The sequence below is a fragment of the Phaethon aethereus genome (genome assembly GCF_964289735.1).
Source record: "Phaethon aethereus genome assembly, chromosome: 11".
In the NCBI taxonomy this organism is placed as follows: domain Eukaryota; kingdom Metazoa; phylum Chordata; class Aves; order Phaethontiformes; family Phaethontidae; genus Phaethon; species Phaethon aethereus.
The window spans coordinates 1,749,864-1,770,717 of NC_138587.1; the positions used below are offsets into that span (position 1 = coordinate 1,749,864).

At 44.1% G+C, this 20,854-nt stretch overlaps 1 protein-coding gene across 2 annotated transcripts in view; it reads right to left on the reverse strand.

Moving 5' to 3' along the window:
* GRM7 (glutamate metabotropic receptor 7) overlaps positions 1-20,854 on the reverse strand; it is a gene marked incomplete at its 3' end in the record, with an annotated part of 304,230 nt that overhangs the window by 200,443 nt on the left and 82,933 nt on the right. For both annotated transcript variants that reach the window (XM_082004663.1, XM_082004662.1), the window contains exon 2: positions 1,124-1,340. In XM_082004663.1, the coding sequence (XP_081860789.1) occupies positions 1,124-1,340 (217 nt within the window). The remainder of the gene's footprint in view (positions 1-1,123; positions 1,341-20,854) is intronic.

A 20,854-nucleotide genomic window follows, 5' to 3' on the forward strand; every position in this document is an offset into this window, starting at 1 on the left:
AGTGATGATGGGTTCCCAATCAGGATAATAGCATTGTACACTTCTGGAGATGGGTCTTGCATATACCACCGATAACAAAAGACATCACCTGCTTGTTTTTCCTTACCAGTACAGGAACCAACTTCAACTATTTCAATTTTCAAACCTTTATGATTATGGATTGCAAATCAGCTTGCCATGGATTTATACCTGTATTCCCTGAAGTGCCAGCTAAAGTCCTTCTGTGTTCTGGCATCTCTGGGGAAATTTAGAACTATTTACCCTGAAGAATAAGTTACCAGGATAAAGGTATGAGCACACTGACACAGCAGTCACACCTTCAAGGCAGGTCTGCTCTATGCTTTGTACCAGAACAGGAAAGCAAGCTGTAAAATTAGAGATTTCTGTCAACAAAATTATGATGGTTCAACTCGGTACCACAAGCCTGACGCAGTGCAAGACACAGCATTTCCCTGTCCTCTTGGAACGTCTCTCACTGACGATGACATTGTCCAACACAGTTTCGCCTTCTTGGGACACCACTAGATGAAACCAGTAACAAGGAAAATGTGAGGCATCACCCTAAAGGTCTGATGTGCCGCGCACCATACTGCTGAGCTTGTTGCCTCTATATCCCAGGCCAGTAATCTTTGAGCCTTCAAGTAAAAGATTATAAATCTTCTCAACTGAATTGGTAAAGAGAAATGCTAAAGAAAAGCAATGGAAATCAGGCAGCGATCTGAAAAGCGAACAGCAATAGTACGACACACTCAATGTCTGGTAACAACTGGTCTTCGCAGAATTTCTAGCTGTGGAGAGATAAAAGCTCAGCATTTTAAAATCTGTCTTCTACCCATGTCAACATAATACAATGCCGTCCAGTGGAAGAGTAGGAGCTTGATAAGACTCAGTGTTTTCTATTTTCTCCAGAAATGACTGAAAACCACCAAGGTTTCAAGCTCTCTGAAACTCCATCAGCACTTTAGGAATGAGAGTATCTAGGAGCCAGTACAGAGGCATTGCAAAGAACGGGAGCAACTTTAGAAGCAAATACATGTTCTAGAAAAAATAACGTAACATTTGGTACAAAATAACATTCATTACTTCTATAGCGTTTGCTGGAGGGAGGATGGGCGTTGCCTACCTGCCTCTCTGGAAATTTGCATGAAGGACTCGACTCCTTTTTCTCCATAATTCCCTTCAGATGCCAAAGTGGACACATAATTCCATCCCAAAGCTTTCACAATGTCCACCATTGCTTGTGCTTGGAAGGAATCTGGAGGAACCACACGTGAGAAGAAATCATAGCGCCTGTCATCACTCAACTCTGGTGCAGTTGAGGCATAACTGATTTGTGGGATCTGTAGAAAAAAATAATTTCTGATAAATATACATATTCATATACTCATTGCACTTGCAGCAGTTAGCTAAAGCAGTTAGCTTCAGCTGAGCCTTGGTTCGTCTTTGTTGAATCCATCTATATTTGTCCACCATGTTCCTTTACAACGTACAAGTCAAAGAAACAATCTTTTCATCGTCTCCAAGTTAAACGAAAAAATCATTCATCAATTGAAAGCAACTCTATAAGTGCACATTCACAATTTCTTCCTTTCAGGCAATCTTAATCAAATACAGCACACACAAACCATTTTTCTCTCTGTGTCCTTTTTATTGGTATTCTGGTTTTACGAGCATCAGGTTATTTGGGATCCTGACTGCAACCGAGTTTAAATCTATACCTGTCATTGCTGGCTGAAAGCGGGAAGGACCCTTCATCAGTTTTTGGAGATGAAAAAGCTCTTAAACATTAAACTGCTACTCCCGACTTAAACAAAAGGATGTTTATTTTTTATTCTTTCTGAGGAAGAACAGTCATGAAGATTGCCAAGCACGGACATCTCTGTCCCGCAAAGACAACCTGGTCACGATTCATCTCTGCCCTAAAACTCTGCCTGCCCATGACAAACCAGCTCTTGCTTTTCCTTCTCTCGGCAGAGTGCGAAGGAGGCTGATGGTTACGTTTTATAACAGAGAGACTAGAATACAGTTCAGGGCTATTTTCTCCTTGATAACAAAGGTCTCTAAGCGGTTATCAAGCTGACAGTTTGTTAATTCCAAAACACATTATGCAGTTGTTTGAGTAACAGTCTGGGACTTTTCCTTAAATTAAGGAACCTGCCATAATTTTCACTTGAGGTGCCAAGGAGGGGGAAAAAAAAAGAGATTTGCAGTAGACACAAACATGATCATATATAATGATTTGAGACTTCCAGGCTGCGCAAAGGTCAGTATTTCATGCCTTCTCAGGAGAATAAGCGTATTTCCCCAGGCTCAGAACGGCACAGGGCTCAGCGCCTTCGGTTCCCACAGGGGCCCGTGGCGGATGGGAGCAAACGCAGCATTTCCACAGAACACGGGCCGTACGGGCCCCTCCGCACGGCCGTTCACAGCGGCTGCAGCAGCGCACAAGCAGAGCCATAAAGCAGAGCTGCTGCTGGAGGCCCAGCGGGTTGGTGAATTTGTCCAAACCATCCATGATTATTAAATACCCCAAGAGTTGCTGAGACACGTTCCTCCTTGTAAAGGTAACATCTACTGACTGAACGTAAGCCAGAAGAAACCGTAACGTGTGACTTCTTTAGGATCTGCTTACGTCACTCAGCACCAGCCCGGCGTGACACGCGGCTCGTGGCCCCGCGGCAACGGGAGCCCTGCGCAGGGAGCCTGCGGCACCGCGGCCCAGGCGCAGCACCTACTCGCTATGAATTATTGACCTAAACAAACACTTAAACTTTCAGTGGGTGCTCGGGCCGTCCCTGTGGGTGTTGGAGAACCGAATCCCCCGTCACTTGGCACCGTCCCTCCTTCGGATGTGTCGTGTCACTCCTTCGCACGTCCGCTGGTTTTACAACCACAGAGGTGGCTAATCAAGCTGAAAGCTGGGACACTTTAGGTTTTTAATGCAAGACAGCAGTCGCCTACAAAGCCTTGCCAGATTTATTTTAGACCTGCGGCTTGTAGACAGCACGTTGCCAGCAAGACCTTCCGGTGCTCCAGTCACAGAAAATTAAAAAAGTTAAAATTGATGCTGCCGGGAAGAACACAGCATGGTGTTGACCACTGGTACATGATTTACTTGCCCAGTATTTTGCCTAGAGGCCAGCGAAGCTTGGGGGCCACTCTCAAAGACAAATAGATCGATTACGCCAATTTATCAGGGTTCTTCATTTTTAATCTACCTTAGGGACAACTTTCAGCTAACACCAACTACTGCAGTTGCACAGAAAATGCTGGGCACCCTGGCCATCAAAAATAATTGAAATTCCTCATTTGTCTGTGCCTCCAGTTGCTGTTGTAATAAATGATTGGTGACATTTTAGGATCGCTCTCTTCTCATTTGTACAAAGCAGTTAATGGAGCTTGCTCAGCTGCTTATCAGCTTAATTCATCTATTCATTGGATGGTATTATATTAAGTGGAACAGCTAACTAGGCTGACTTTATGGGTGCTGTTTACCCATTATTAATTAGACAAGCATCCAGTACACAACATACAGTCCCACACACAGAGCCGTACTGAGATAGCAGAGTGCTGGTTTTCTTAATTATAAATAAAAGAAAGGATGAGATATGAATTTTTATCTGTAGCAAGTGTTTGCATTCCAACTTGCCAACGACTGCTTTTCCAACTAAAAGTCTTTTTAGTCTTTTTTCTCAGTCCATAAAATAATAACCACTTCTGGCTGTTTCAATCACTTGCAGTATAAAAAGCATATATTGCGGTTTTTTACCAACTTTCTTGTAGGATGTCTAAAAGGAGCATGAAGTTATATGTACGAGGAATAAAGTCTTCACAAGATTTTGTCTAAATAAGGGAAAATACTTAAATGGATACGATATAGACTGCAGCCATTAGACTTCAACTTTGCCCAGTGTGTCAGAGCATGTTACACCCAGGAAGGACATTTTTCCCTTCCCATACATCTTCCTGTGCATGCAGGCAGCATCCAGGACATCCAAACTGAACGTCCGTTTGCATCAGCTAAAATCTAACAATCCAGCATTTCTTCTTCTCCTCCTTTTTTAACGTTCACATTCAGTTGGGTGCGGACAAACCTTGCACAGACTCAGCTGGAAACCTTTCTCCTGTACTTCATGCCGTACATTCCTCTGCGTTACCGTTTTGTTTTTTACTGAGAGTGACTTTAGTTTGCAAAACACAACCTCATGCTAACTCCAGTCAAATCTCCATGGCCAGACCCCCTCTCCTCTCTGAGATCTCTTCACAGGGCTTACGCTAACCAGCCCAGCATCCAAAAGACAACATGCAGAGCTGCTACGTGCTGATGGCTGCTCACCAGGCAAGCTCACAGACATGCACCTTCAGCTCCTGTGAACGTTGAAGTGCACTTGAAACTAAAAGTGGATTGACCCAATTCATCAAGACCCAACTCCAAGGTGGCCAAACTTCACAGTCCTCTGTTCCCAAAGCGATGAAGATGGTCTCACCATGCAAGGGACATGAGGGGGGGCCAAGGGAGAACAAGAAGGGCTACAATTTGATTACTCTCTCTGATCATTAAATTCATCCCCTTGGTCCACCTCTCTCGAGCACGTGCTGGTGCTTCTCGAGACTGGCGCAGGCCTCCCCCTCGGGGCAGGAGCCTCCCCAGCCTCCCGGCTCACCTCGTGCAAAAGCAAACCTCCCGCCCCGGGGGCCGGGCGAGCGGCTGCTGGATGCAGACAGGCTGGATTTCGGTTTTGGAGGTGCAGAAAAAGCCTCAGTAAAGTTATCCACAGAAACTCGCAGTTAAATAGCTGGACGTTCAGTAACCAGCTCTTCTCCACCCTGATCAGTCTGTAAAACACGCATTTAGCACTGCAGAAAGGCACTGACTGATCAGCCCTGTAACGGGAGGTCTCCCCTTCATGCACAGACTCGAGACGAAGAAGTCAAACACAGAACAAGGTGTGGTACGATGCCAGGGATGCCTGAGCAGTAGAGATGATCTGAAACGTAGTCCTACTGCTACCTAGTGTGTCCCCTAAACGTCCTCTCAGAGGCACCAGTCATTGCCAGTCTTCTTTCTGTTTTGGTTTTGAAAGCTGCTGATAGGGTCCACGCTCGCAAACAAAAGCCATCTGACAGTACTGGCTAGCCAGTTTGCACTCCCCCTTCCCTGCAGCTTTCCCCATTTTCAAAGTCTTTAAACACATCACACTTCTCTTAAGCCACACTGACTCTTGCTTTGGTTCTGCAAAGGTCCAGTTTGAGCCATCATGTCCTGCTGTCACGGGAAGAACTGGGATGTCAATGAACCCAGCAAGCATGACCATGGCTTCATGTCAGGATCACAGCACAGAGTATTTTAAATGAGATAGTTTTGGTTTGGGTTTTTTTTTAATTAACCAGATAAATATTTTCTGTCTCTTAACTGATTTTTCTTTCATTTTGGTAAAATCTGCTATTTGTCTTTGATAGCTCACATTCAGAACTTTCGTTTAAAGAAGCAAGCTTTCTCTTCCATCACAGTTTTCTATTTTCTATTCTGAAACATGTTTAAAACGTCAAAAAGCTCTAGGGAATTATAGTCTGCTTTCCAAATGGCTCTAACATCTTGACAGAAGAGTTGTGATCCATAAAGCACAGGGAATAAAAATCCCCCTGGCCCTTACACAGCAGGGCTGTGGGTGAGGAAAGCCTGTGGTCCTCCTTCACGTACCGCACAGCAGCCAGGACGCACAGAAGCGGCATCCTGCCTGAGTCCTCACCGCCATCACAACACAGTTGTAGCTGGAGCCTTCTGAAGGACACTGGGGTGTCGGCGGACGAGAAAGCAGATCCCTGATGTGGGAGGCCGGTTTTCCTGAAGGCAGCCTTCGTGTTCACAGGACTATGGCAAACATCGCGCTCAGGAGTTCTACGTATCGTTTGCCTGGCTGATGTTCTGATTACAATGAGAGTGAATGATTAATGCCAGGAACATTGCATTAGTCAGTGATTAATTAATGTTAATTTATTTTTAACATTGAACATTATTCTTCATTTATTTCATTTTCTTCTCTTAATGAAAAGCTCTCTCTGGATCACGCTTGGTTGTCTCATTGAAAAGCAGGGCCCATTTTGTGAGCAGCTGCACCTAAAGCCACAGCAATAAACCCGCCAAGGATCAACACGTGTCTCTGATGGCCTCCTAAGTCACCCTTTGCAACATCAGGCATTGTCCAACATCAGCTCCAGAACTGCGTATTTCAGAGTAAAGAGCAACTGAAATACAAACTTGTTGCTCCAAGTCTTCATTTCAAACACATTTTGTGTTATTGCCTCATCCCGCACCCTCCTCTCACTGTGCAATAGACCCTTCTTTCCAAGCAAAACGACGGAAAGCGGCGGGCTCCTGGCTAACAGCCAAGTGTCTCAACTGGAAACAGCGCAAGGGACCCAGTGCCTGAAGCCAGCCCAACTCTCCTGGCAGCTGCAGTAACTGCCAGAAGCATCGGGCTTACTGCCCAGCCCTCACCACCTCTGCCGAGCTCTGCCTGTAAATTCCCTTGCACTGCCAAGAACCTCACAAATCAGCGCAACTGTAAAAATAATTATTTTTTTGCTGCTATGCTACTTTAAATGTGATTGAGTTAGGCTGCAACCCCTCTGTAACTTATTAAAAGATTAATAAAATGGTGGACCTGAACCCAACTCACCAAATGAGAGTAGTCAGAAAACTTCAGAAAAGGCAATTTCCCTAAGGACCACGTGCAATTAAGATAATGCATGAGTATACCTATTGAGATATTAATGAGCTCCCACCAGGGTAATATTAAGTTCACAGTTTGCAGCACTTTTACTTTCAACTTCCTATTAAGTTTTATTGATATGATTTCCTGACAATAGAAAAAAAAAAATCCTACTTTGATAAAGCCTCTTGAACTCATCTCATTTGGCAGTGCAGTGTCAGTCGACGCAAATTGCAAAATCCGGCCAATAACCCAAGTTTACAAAAATAAGATGCCTAAAGACTTTTCACTCGGCTGCAGAACGCTTTGGTGTGAACTGATGGATGACTAACAATCCTGAATCTGTTCAGGCCTCAGATTTTATTCATGTAGAAATCTATCATGTCAGGATTTAATCATCAGTTAGTACAACTACTCTTTGTTCACCATTTACATGTCAAAATGCATCACAAACAGCTTCAGCATCCTGAGAACTGCATATAATTGTTTTCATTGCCTTGAATTAAAATTATCTGAAGTTTCTAACTAGCTGTTTTCTCCAAGCAAAACTCCTCTACACTTTCTTCATTTTCGCTTTGTTCCGAACAGGAAGAAAATTTTACCCGAGATACAAAACAAGTTCAGCTTATGACTCAAAGCTTGCAAAGATAATAGGGATGACTCTTCCTGCTGATTTCCACGCGGCTGGAGGGGGAATCGCGCTCGCCCCTTCCGCCAGCGGCCGACGGCCGGGGGCCGGTGCACCCTGCAGCAGCGGGTGGCCCCGCGGCAGCCTGGCCAGCCAAGAGACATGGGGGATAGGGAACCCACACCCCCCCCGCCTCCTCGCCAGCCCTCCCAAAAACGCAACGCCGCTACGTCGGTAGCTTTGGGCAGATTTTCTCACGGTGTCAATCTAGCGGCATGTGCCCTATTTCTGTCCTGACAGGTGCATATGAAAACAAATATTACTGCAGTGCTTGCTCTAGGGCTCCTAAAAGACTAGGGAACAATATTCCCAACAGTCTTAGGTAATGATGAGAACAAATCCTTCTAAAGTGCTTTGATAATCCCTCCTTACTATGTTTTAAGATGAAATTTTAGTAGTAGTGCATTTCAAGCTGTTTTTTAAACTTGAGGATCAAATGTTGACAATGAGAAAATGAGGCAAAGCAATTAACAAAAAAAAGTTTTCACATAAATCGATTTTAACAGCAACAGCAAGTATTTCTGTGCAGCTCTGCCGTAGTCTATATGGTGTTTACATATGGCAAACCTGTTGCTGCATGCAAAAGTTACACCACAGGAGCAAATTCTTCTGAGCAGTGAACAAAAGCAGGACATCTAAAGAAGGGCATTTGTATAACAGAAAAACTTCAAAACCATTAATCTGTTTACAGATCACCTCAGTTTCTCCCATTCTGTTTACCAGTTACTAAAGCTGCGGTGTTCAAACAAGGTCCTGTTTGCTCACAACACCACCGCTCTTGTGTTATCCCACAGAGAATTTCTAATGATGTATTAGGGATCAACACAATCACCTACAAGGGAATTGGACAGAGATTTTGTAAGGTACAGAAATACAAATATAAACAACATCACATACAAATGAGAAGCTGAGCCTGGAGGAGAAGTGCATTTAATAAAGCAGAAATATCTTCAACAGCAACAAAAGAAACACTCAGAAAATAAACCCAATAAATGATTCATGTACACAGATTTTTCCTATATCCGTGTTGGCCATTCCACCAAACCTCACCACGCTCTGTGAGCCCCATCTCACACTACGTGTCCAGTACTACTACTTCAGCTGGTAGGTGAATGGGTCTTCTCTCAACTTGACCTTATAGACCACAAGGACTATTGACATGTCAGTCAAACAGAGTAAGTCCCACTTTCCAAAGCATTTTAAAGGAGAGGTTTTCAGCATCTGCAGTTGAGGACCCAAGAGCTCCCAAACCTCATGTAACTTTTTTTTTTTTTTTTTGGGTGGGAGTTTCCAAATGGGATGGAAAAATTCCGTATTTATGGAGAACTATAGGTGTTATTGACAAATCATCAATGAAAACTGGACGAAGTCACTGCGGTGTGGACCTCTCAGCATCCGGTAATTCAAGAGTGACAGTGATAGGAGAATAAAGCAGCGTCAGGAAGGGTAATGGACTGACAAAACATGGGCAACTACAGGGAGAAGTTATCTGCAATTTCATTTCACTGAATTGTCCTGCTGTGCAGCATAGGCTTCTGTTTCAACACATAATGAGTAAACATTAGAAGCTCCATGCAGATCGTTGAGTGGAAATTAAGAGGGAAGGCCAGTCCTATTAAAGGACTTACTGTAATTGAGCAGTACAGTAACAGACCTTAACAGAGCTGTTATGAGAGAGTGATGCACCACTGCTCTGACGTCCCGACAATATGGAGCAACGGACTGTACTGCTGTACTTCCAGAGCGACAGTTCTGCTTAGTAAGAGCTTTTAAAATTCACAACCCCTTGATTACCAGTATTACAATGGATGCAATCCATTACTGAAACAAACACCTCCAATGCTACTTTGGTTTTCTCAAATACAAAATACAACTGCCACTGGCTTTCTAATTGAATGCAATTTTTTTCAAACCTGAGAAGAGCATATGAAGGAGCCCATTTCCAGGCACATAAATCAACCTTCATCCCTACCGTACCTGTCATAGCACTAAAGTGAAAAGACGTCCTGAGTAATACTTGCAAACTGGGTGTATTTTCCATATCTACAAGGTCTCTCCTGCTGCTTTTTCTAGAATTAGAAAGCACTCATACGAATTACTCCAGAAAAATAATTGTAGCAATTAAGGGAACAATAATTACAGCAATTAGTACTGTCCACATGGCTCACGGGAGCACTTTATCAACTCAGAAAGCAGGAAGAAAAAAATTGTAAACACATAGTAAAATGAGAGATATCCATAAACATGAAATATCCTTGTAATTCATCCTGATGGCCTGTGCCTAGAACTAGCTCTACTTGTGACAACGATGAGCTCATGGCACAGCTTGGGCTTTTATGGCTGCAAATTAGCTTTTAAATGCTAAGAGATCCTTGGATAGATGACGTGAAACCAGGAACCACAATTTTAATGAAAATTAGTCCTAGCACAAAAATAAGCATCTTATCTCATTATAAGGCTGTAAATGATACTGTCCTCCTAATAAATAAAGACATAACACCTGTCTCAACAAGTTTACATATTGCAGATTAAGAAGTCTCTATGTATAGTTTCATTGTTAATACTTTCATTTGTCTAATCTGTGCGTTAGGGTGCTCAGGCACACGAAGATGGGTACCGGTGTCTCACTAACTGTACTCCAAGTGGCTAAGATCTACAAATTCTTGTACTGCGAGTCAATTTATAATGAACCTCTTCTCCTACACAGGTATGAATGACATTTTGGAAAAAAATCTCTTCCATGACACTGCTGTCCTCGCAGAGCAAGGTTCTCCCATGCCCCATGCCTGCAGGCACTGGAACCTGCTCCCACCCACCCAGCGAGTTAGTCCTGGCTCTTCTGCACCGCCACGAGACAGGGAAAACTCTTGAATCAATAAGCTGCTACTCCTTTTAGAGAAACAAAAAGTCACATCAGTCATGCTTATCTATTGTCCAGCAGGAGGAGGTACAAGAGTGGTGCGGCTAGTCTAGAGCGTGGGTTGCAATTCCAGGATTTTGTCCCTAAGGCAAGGCCAAGGCCATCTACGTTACCTTCAGGTGAAACGTGTAGCTACTGCAGGCCTGCTCAAAGACCTGCCGCAAATGGAGAAGCAAACAAAGGCATGAAGCAGCAATAGAGATATAACCTATTTTGCTGAATGCTTTGAGATTTACAGCTCCCGTGAGTGCCTTTTTTGCAGTTAACAGTCTAATAACCTTTTCCCTGGGCAAAGAGCATTCTTTATAATCAAGCTCCTTTGAGCAGGGTCTATGAACCAATTCAAAATGCTTCTGACACTTAAAAATAATTCATTCAAACCTTTGGACCAAGCTGTGCCAGGAAGCACCATTCCCACTCTACTGCTACTAGAAAAACAGAACACCTTTGAGGACGGCAGAACTGGATTTCAACACCACTGTCAACATTGTACATTGTTTTAGAAATAGGTGAGGCCCAAGTGGAATTCAACCGTTCCTTCACTTTGTGTCCTTCAGAGAATTGCTTAAATAAAAATCTCAGTCTGTATTGTAGCTTGGACACAAAAGCTTCATACATATTGAAGCGTAATCCTTTAAGAGACAAAAATATGTTCCTGCGTGTATCAAAAGACGTCATGTTCTTTAACATTTCTTAGCTGTTGTGTTACAGCACACCCACAACAACATAAAAAATAGGTTCTTTTTGCTTTTTGTGTTTGCAAGACCACCCGTTATCATCTCAATTTTTCCAATAAATTGTTTTACCTTGGGGCTTTTTTTTGTTTGAAAACATTCCTTGAAAAAAATTGCAAAAAATGACCAGAAATCAGTATTTGAATTTACACCGAAATGGAAAAAGATTTTTAGATACGCACTTGCCCAACTTGTGTATACAAATTCCTCTTTGGCCATAAAGTTGTGTTCATGTAATCATGAAGAAGATCACCTCTAAGTGACCACTTCTCAGGAGTAAAATCAATTTTTATTTACATTACTTACATTTTCATTTCTCTTGTGCTATCTATATTTTGATTCAACAATACTAAATTCAAAATTTATTTTACACTTTCAAATTATTATTTCTAGCCCTAGGTATATGGGCATGGGCGAGGGCCGGTAGACATCAAACGCCCCCACCCCTTTGCAGACGGCAGAGACGCATTTGCGCAGCCCCTGGTGCAGGCAGGCAGAGGCACAAGCTCCTTCCCCCATGCAGGCTGGGTCAGTCCTCCCTGACACACAGATGCATGCAGACAGACAGAAAGCCAAAATTTCCCTTGGCTGACACCACAAACACATCCAGGTATAGGGAACCTCTTACAGCTCCATCTGCAAATAGAAATATTTATCTACTGCACCAGAGAGATTATTGATAATAAAGACAAAGGAACATGTACTATTATGAAACTTCGGCACTTAATGTTTTTAAGTGAAATATTTAACTTGTGAAGAATTTTAGCTGGCTTGCTGATAAACTAGCAAGGCGATAAAGCTCTACTGGTTTGCAGATCTCGTGGATGAGATATGATCAGCACAGCACATTTATATATACTAGTGCATAGTCATTGATTTTACAATACTAACTAGAATATTCCTCCTAGGATACATCAGCTGAAGTATCAGTGGTGATTGCCCATCCATTGTAATGCAAGAATGCACAGTTCTTCATATTTTAACTCCGGCCCTGATAGAATGAAAGCTTGAGAGCAGCATTAAAATAATAGATGGTATTCTGCTAGAGGTAATTTGAAATCTTAACAAAGCATCAAAGGATCTTGTCTATTATGAGCTAATACTTCAAGCCGATTTTTAGCTGAACTCACGTAGGGTAATGGGAGTACGGGGACCTTATAACCTTTCTAATGGCCACATTTTTGTAATCATATGGTACAACAAAGCTGCTTATGCAGCAGTAGTCTTTTCAACCTCATGCTGTGATTCAAATTCAGCCTACAAATAACATATATGGATATTCTGTCACGCTTTTATCCCACGATGCACCACAATGTCTAGAACATAATTAAAGACATTGTATGAAAGAGAGAGGATGACCAAGTTTAGAAGAGGCATATTCTGTATTCTCTGAGTTTGTGCTAAGACTGAATCTACTTTCAGAGTTGTTTACTTCTATCACAGCCTAAGAAAGCATAAGCAATACCTCCAGCAGATAAAACAGGCAATGGTTTTCAAAGGGAAGAAACCAAGGTCTGTCCATTAAATGCTACAGATAGTAAAATACCTTGTGTCAAAAATGCAGCTGTGTTTGTACCACATTGCTAAGAATAAGATTAATGGTTGTCTATCCCATCAGGTGCTTGGGGATGGGAAAGGATGTTGTCTTGGGTAGGTTGACATTTTGGAGAGGCAGACATCAAGACTTTCCAAGTCTTGCACAGTGAAGCTGAGGGAAATGGAGGGCATGGCTGCCTCTTACATGGTCTGAACACATGCCAAAAGATCTTCTAGATGCCAAAAAAAGAATCCCTGGAGGACTGGAGCCTGCTCCTACAGCAGGCAGATTTGCATCCAGCAAGGCATTCTCAGAAGGGTAATTTCAACCATTCAAGGTGCTGAGCAGAGAACCAGAGTCTGTATGTGCCCTACGCTCAGTTACGGGACACGATAGCACTAGGTAGATTCATTTTCTTCTCCTTTTACGTATACCATTCCCATACACCGGCTGCACCTCCCAAAACTGAGAAGTCAGTCGCTGTGAACACATAGAGAAGTGATGTATGTACAGCAAGTATATATATAAGCATAAATATGCTTGCAGTGATTGGAGCTCACACATCCAAATATGGACTCACAAATTCTAATTATTTTGAAAATAAATCAGAACCAGAAGATAAACACGGCAAACCAGCTTTTATGTTTTGTTTGTGTGTACACATCGCTCCATTCATCGCAAACATATAATTGAACCTTATATGGTCTATGCATATTTTAAAAGGCTTTTAATCTTCAAGTATAAATCTCACCGATTTTGAAAGTAGCCCGATAAAGACAACAACAGATTTATTCAGCAGACAGGCTGAAGTATAGAAAAGCTCAACAGCCTAACATAGTTTTTCTGAAAGTAATATGCAAACACAGAGACACACAAACCCACCACAGTGGAAACAAATTGCAATGTGGTACTATGTGAAACAATCATCCTTCAAAGCTTAGTTATTAGACTAAACGAAAGCTGTCGCGTTAGTATTTGAGCATATCTCATAATTGCATTTCTAGATGAGCATCCGTGTTTATGTTGTGGAAGATAAGGCTGTGATTTGAATATGTATTCCTAAATTTTCAATATAGCAAAGTGTCTTATAGTCAGGGAGAATAAAGCCTGTGGCCTTGTCTTCACAGAATAACACATCTAAAATCTGTCAATATGAATTTCTCTATTATTAAGTGTTTATTTACAATTTCATTGTAAAGCTAAACTTTCAGCAAGCAGCTAAATATCATGATGAGCAAAACTGAGTTCCTGTGAATGATCAGACTTTCACTGATAGATATTGCAAAATTAAGAATATGTACTCATAAAAAAAGCCTCCAAGCGGTCTTCGTTTTAATGGAGAGTCTTGCAGAGTGAGACTTCCTCCATCTCCCCTCCCCTAGATCCTCTACAAAATAGCTCAAGGGTATCAGCTGCATTTCAAGCAGTAAAATGGTGTTTTAAGCAGGGTTTCTGGAGCTCACTTCTTTCCTTATTTCCTTCCACATAATATAGGAAGTATTTTTGCATCTAAAAATGTGTCAAATAATACAGAAAGCTATGTTTTTCACGTGCTCACATACTGTGGTCGCCCGAATGGTTTTGTTTAATCTGAAATGATTTTGTTTTGGATTGGCACATCATTAAAAAGTTGAGGCAAGAGCAAAACTATGGGTTAAAAAGAGTATGTGTAAGCTCCTATTTGAATCGCTCGCTTCAGTTCTGGTCATTCATACCTACATGCTTCAACAGGTTTTTTTCACTTTTTCCTTCTGCCCTGGAAATGGCATGCTCTGCGCTGACTGCAGACGATGCCCGGGGGAAACCATGGTTAAGTACCGACAACTGGAAACGATGAGTACAGAGCTGTAAAACTAATCCCCGTTTATGAACACGGTGATATACCTCCCCATACCAAAACACCAGCTTACAGGAATAGCGTCGCCTCCGATAGCATTTCCGGTGACGTCAAGGAGCAGAAATTCCCATTATGCCAAGGGGTCCCGTACCGAGCCCGCGATGCTCCACCACACTGCCGGGGGGCACGGGAGCACGAGCACCCGCACACGGCACCGTGCGTGGGTGTAAGAGGAGTAAGGAAACATGTCACAGCTACCAATTACCGCTCTGAATGCTATACAAATGTCCCACTCTCAGGGGTGGCCATCAGGATGAGACCGAATACACCGAGCAGACTACCCCACGTCTGTGTGCGCAGGGTTAGCTCTCCTTCCTGTCACAAGTTGATGCTTACAGCTGCTAGAGACAAGCTGTGGCCTAAAAGAACTCAAGGATAAACTCTAACTTGTTGGTTCTCTTTTTTTTTTTCCTCCCAACACAAGTTGCCTACTTTTACGTTATGAAATACAGAAGAACATTTCAGAGCATCCAAGGTGCACTGAGTTTTAGTGGCAGCCAGTACACAGGGCGAAGAACTGTCTCCTACACTGAGTGAAAAATGCTGTGTGTGGGAAGGACACAACTACGTATTTTTATCTCATATCCCTTACAAACAGTGTGGTGAACAGGAAATTCATATATACAGTTTTAGTAAAGATACAATCAAAGGCATTCTCAATTTCAGATATCCGGAGCAAAGTCTCCATTAGAGACTTACGAGCCTTCTGTTCATATGTGTTCATTAGTGCTAGAGCAGTAGCTTAGGACACTAGGGTTTGCCTCTGTGACAAAAACCTTGATAAATTATTTTTATGTCTCTATTAAAAGTTATCAAGCTCTCTGTTAAAAGTTATCACCGGCTGCAGCAATGACAACTCCACTAGAGGAAAAATCTTGCCGTTAACCTATAGCAGGAGAAATTCAATGTAAGAAAGGTTTCTTGTAAATGGATGAGCTATATAAACTACAGCCAGGAGTGACCTTGAACTACAAACTACAAATTGCATGAGAATGATACAAGTATGATGCCGGTCCCTGGATCGTCCACTGAAACGGGACACTTAGAGCTCTGGAATGTAATCAGGTGGAAGGTGCCAGTTCCAGGCAAGCTTGCACTCGATCTCGGTTTTCAGCTCTCACGGTTTCGGAGTTTTTCAAACGAAAGAGCTGGAGCAGATCTGACCGGTGGGGCTGGAAGAGGCAGGCAGATGGGAAGCCTCCCCTGGGAAGCAGAGATGGTCCCTGTCCCCGCAGCCCCTGGGCTGCGACCGCAGGCGTGCTCTGCGACACACTGCCTTGATCTCCACCTCCCCCGGTTCAGGACGCTGCCGTGTCCCCGCCGCCCCGTAACCTGGAAAGCGAAGCCGGGAAACACCGGCCTTTGACAACGGGCTTCCCGTCACACAAAACCACCGCAGCTCAGGCGGGCATCTTCCTAGAGGCTACTCTCCTGGTGAGCTGCAGCCCTGCAGCACCCGCCGACGCAGCCCTATCAGGATGGAAGTCAGGTCTGATCGTGCGGGCCCTAACCCTTTCCTTGGGAAGCCGCCATCTCGCAGCCCCTGTGATCACAGCCCACCCGGCCTTCCTCCGCCGGGGCGCCACGAGCTGTCCGCTCCGCTCCCTTGGAAACGCTCACGGGACTGCTCTCCAGATTGTTTTTCCTTACACTTGTCATCTTCAGACTCAGCCCCGAAGCCTCTGGGACGCGCCTCCCAGCAGAGCCGCCTGCCCCACGGGCCCCCGGCGCCCCAGCCCTCCGCCCCGCATCCTCCCCGCAAGGTGCTGCCCACACGTTGACGCTCGCGGGCGCTCTGCCTTCGTTGGGGCGCGAGCCCCTCGCGCTCCCGCCCGCCCGGGCCCCGCGGCCCTCCCCGCCGCCCGCCCGGGCCCCGGGGCCCTCCCTGGCCCTGCGGCCTGCCTGAGGACGCGCGCTGCCCAGGCAGCAGGGGAGGGGCGGCCGGGAACGCCGCGCTCCGTCGCCCACCGGGCGAAAAGGCGCTCTCTGAGGGAAGGAGCCAGCCACGGGCAGCGTTTGGCAGCCCCTGGGGAAGGTTAAGAGGCGCTTCTGCGGGGGGACGGTGCTGACCGGGCTGGCAGGGAGCTGCCCCCGTCAGGCTGCGTGGTTACATCTAGGCTACCGTTGATTTCATGTTCTCTTTATCCAAAATAAGCACTACCACGAGTAAAAAGGCGGGGTTTTTTTGTTTGGTTTTTTGTTTTGTTTTGTGTTTTTTTTTCCCCCTGATTGTTTGTTTGTTGTGGTTGGTTTTCTTTCCCCCCTGATGCTCCTCTGAGCATCAGAAACCGAACGAGGGCCTTCAGGACACAGGCTTCGGGCACGAAGGAGAGCAAGGAAATGCGGCAAGAAGAGATGGGAGGATGGTTTATAATTATGGGAGAAATCTGCATTTGACATTTCTTCCACTACATATACAAGAATTGTAGGGCACAGCGAAGTTTCAGTGAATATCTATACCTTTTATTTCCTTATATTTCATCTCTGGCCTTTTAGAAAGTGCATCATCACTATGTAATTCTAAATATATATAAATATTTATGTATTATTACAGGAAAAAAACAAGGCAATCACACTTTTACCTTCACTGGTTTTCTTCACCTCAACATTAAGCTTGCCAGCTAAATAATTACATTTCTTCTTATCTAACTTGTGGGAAAAAAAAATAAATAAGAGAAATACGGCTAGAAAGACAAATACTTAGGGGAGAATAATTTTCAGACTTAAACTTCACAAGCTCAACAGATTATTCTGGACATTGGATAATTACCCGACATGTCTTTATCACAAAAGTGCCCGGACATTCTAATTAATGCAAATTGCTTTCTAAGGGCCATGTTATTAGACACACGCAGAAGCAAGCAGATATAGAATTTTTTTTTTTTTTTTTTTTTAAAGGTCTCTAACAGCTCTGCCTTTCAGCACCCTGGTGAAAAGCTCACCCCTGGGGCCACCAACTCCCTCCCTCACATCGCAGCAAGCCCGGAGCGAAGGAAATGAGCCTGCGGTGAACCCTGTGCGACAAGAGCCAGCCAGTGGCTCGGCTCGGCTCACCGAGCCTTTGTGCAGAACGGTAAGCCAAAACAGAGGGCGGGGAGGAGCAGGCTCACCCCACGCCTGGGCTCGGCACCCTGATGCACCGAAGCTGCTGTCGGCGGCCTGCGCGTGAGGTGCCGCTTCCAGCATGGCCCCCGGCGGCCCCGGGACCCCCGGGACCAGCCGGGGCAGCAGCAGGTGCCTCGCGCCGCCGGGGCAGCTCCTCGCAGCAGCCGGGCTGAGATCTACGGTCATCACCCGACAGAATTCTGCTCTCCTTCAGTGACATCCTATTTATTTCTCTTTGTATCTACCTACCTACCTATTTGTTTTGCACTCCTCCTCGCGGGAAATTATGTATTTCTAGCTCTTGTTTCACCTCCAAATGAAAATAACTTTGAAATATTCTCACATGCAATGCAGCCCCGCACAGGGCTCCTTTCTGAACTTTTGCCGCTGCTTCAGCCTGCATCCCAGCAGGATGCCCCAGCTCCGGCTGCCGCGAACCAGAACCGGTGCAGCTGGTGAAGTGCCGGCTGATGGAATGACGTCATTCTCTGCCTCAACTCTCATGCGGCAATACATCACAGACCGTAACTAATCCCTCAAGTTAAAGGGGTGCTGGGAAACCGAGTCGCTTAAAGGATTAGGAAAAACTGCAGACATCTCCTATGTTCTTCATGCGATTATTTTTATCGCCGTTCGTCCCTTTAAAAGCCTTATGAAGTATGATTTTCATTGAATCAAATGCAAACTTTCAATTACTTAAAGCTTCTATTTAAAAGAAGGCAATACATACAATTTGGAGCAGCAATTTGCCCAAACAGGACATTTGTCCCCCAAGCAATTTTAGGCGTTCCTATAAACTTACATAGATGACAAATATTTACAGTTGCGTGGACCAACAAAATGGTACAGAAAATGCCTCATCCTTCAAGAGAATGCTTAGCCATGTCTATGATGAAACTAATCATAAGTAAAATCTACCAATAGCCACTTTCAAAGAATAAAACAGCTTTTCCTAGTCCTCATCTGCCTTTCTTTTACCTTTGCTGAACTGGCCAATGTTAGTCCATCATTAACATAATTTTCAGTCATTAAAAAAGGATGACAATTCTCTAGCAAGTGTCCTTTTTAAGTTTCATGTGTGCAAATTTGGTGTAAATGGTTGTCAGTATTCAAAATACAGGACATTACATGCAACTGTTAATCAAAGAAAATGTCTATGCAAAGTGCACACCAAAAGTAAATTAGGTCTAGCTTGTTTTCCCTCCTGAAAGCAGAATTGTTACCATAGACTTGACCTGTTCTATGCTGTCATAGTTGCATATAGCTGAACTTTTTTATGCTTGGAAATGAAAGGAGAAGAAAATAAAGCCACTTTTGCCCAGATACTAAAATAGTTTCAAAACAAACTTGATTTCAAAACAAACTTGATAGTTTTCTTCTTGCAATTCCTTTAGCAGGAAAGACACAGGTACTCTGGAAATTTGAATGGTACCTGGAGGACCCACGTGTCAAAATTTGGAACAGCTTTTTCTTCAACAAACTGACAACTTGGGCTCTCTCTGGCACTGGATGGGCTTCTTGGCTTGGCTGGCTGTGCCTACAAGTTGGCTTTAAGGTCTCAGAGATCAAACTGATGGGCTACCCGGGCAGTCTTGTATTTTTGTAACCTTTCTTTCCATGTTTGACTCCTCTCGGTTTGTGGGGATTTTGCTGGCAGTTATGTCTCAAAGTTTTGCGTAAGATTATTTCGCTGATCCATGCACAGGGCAAGCGAGCTTTGTCAAGATGAAAGAGATCGCTCTGACCCTGAAAAGCTCCAAAGATAAAAGGTACAGAACCCATTTCTGGAAAGCGCTAAATATTTCAAGATCCCTGCTCTGTGGAACAGGCTGCTAATGCTGTAAGTCCTCGTGCTCATCATTATTTAGGGCTTGATCCTGCAAGGTGCTAATGCAGCAAGCCAACAGAGCAGAGCAACCTGTTTACTTTCAGGAATCATGTGAAGAAAGTGAACTATGGAAGCAGAGCAGAGGAAAAGCTGCAGGCAAGGAGGAATGATATGACACCATGCATTTTCCCTTTTATGAAATAAAAATTGCACGCAGAGCATCACATCCTCAGCTGGTGAAGATTGCCATTGGCTTCAATAGAGCTCTACCACAATGCACAGCTTGAAGATCTGATGCACAAAATTAACACTGCAATGAACGGTGCTCTGCAAATAATCGTGCATCCGCATTTATCCTACCAAAATGAGCATCATGACTTTGGAGATCACCTCATGTTTATGCATGTGCAATTTATACCCTAAATGACTGTATTTTTTACCTCTCATTGAATAGATATTTCTAAAAGAAAGTTCATGCAAAATGTCAGGCGTCAGATCATTTTGAAGAGCTGCATATAATAGGTCTTCATCAGCTACCACCAGAACAAGTGAAGCAGTGCCAGAAGGTCCACAGGAAGAAGAGCCCGTTTGATGGTGGTGATGGGATGTGATTTTCCCTATTAGTCCCTGACCAGCAGGGCAAGGTTCAGCACATCATCCTCACGGATGGACATTAGACAAGCTCCATGCCCTGTGTTTACAGAAGCCTGAAGCCATGGCAGTTGCTGAGCTCCCCACAAGAACTGCGAGAAGGCTGGCCCTTCCAGCCCCAAGCGCACCGAATGAGGAAAGGGGAGAGGGAGACAGGAGGGGAGAAGGAGGGGAAGGCGAGAGGCTGGGGAAGGGAAAGGGGCCTTTACTCTCCACTTCAAAATATTTTGAGAATTCTGAACGAAAAAAAAGTATCTACATGAATGCTAAATGCCAGCATTCACAATGTGAGCTTTCCCAGACAGGAAGCAAACTGGGACTGTCTTATTTCTGTGTGATAAGCCATAATAAAACATGAGTGACAAACAAAAATCCAGATACTTTTTCAGCACATGAAGCCTGTTCCCTTGTTGCACCTCCTGCTCTGACTCCGTGACACAGCAGCATTTTTATCAGGCTGCTGGTAGCTTTTCTAATGCCAGCTCTTTACACTTAGGTCTTTCAAGTGTCTATCAGATTCCTAGGTATCAGCTTTTGAAATAAGCACAGGGGGTTTGTTTCCTCCTTCTTCATTACTTTTTTTTCAATTCCCTTCCCTCCAGTTATTTATTCCTCTGGAGGGTAAAAGCAGAGCGCAAAGGAACAAGCCCCTTGTGCATACTCCATCAAGATCTGCAGACTTGCTACTAATTACTGCAGTCACAGTTATCAACCTTACAAGCAGTTCAAAAGGATCAAGCCAGCGTTCCGTTGCCGAAGCCCAGCAGGTTGTGCTAACCCT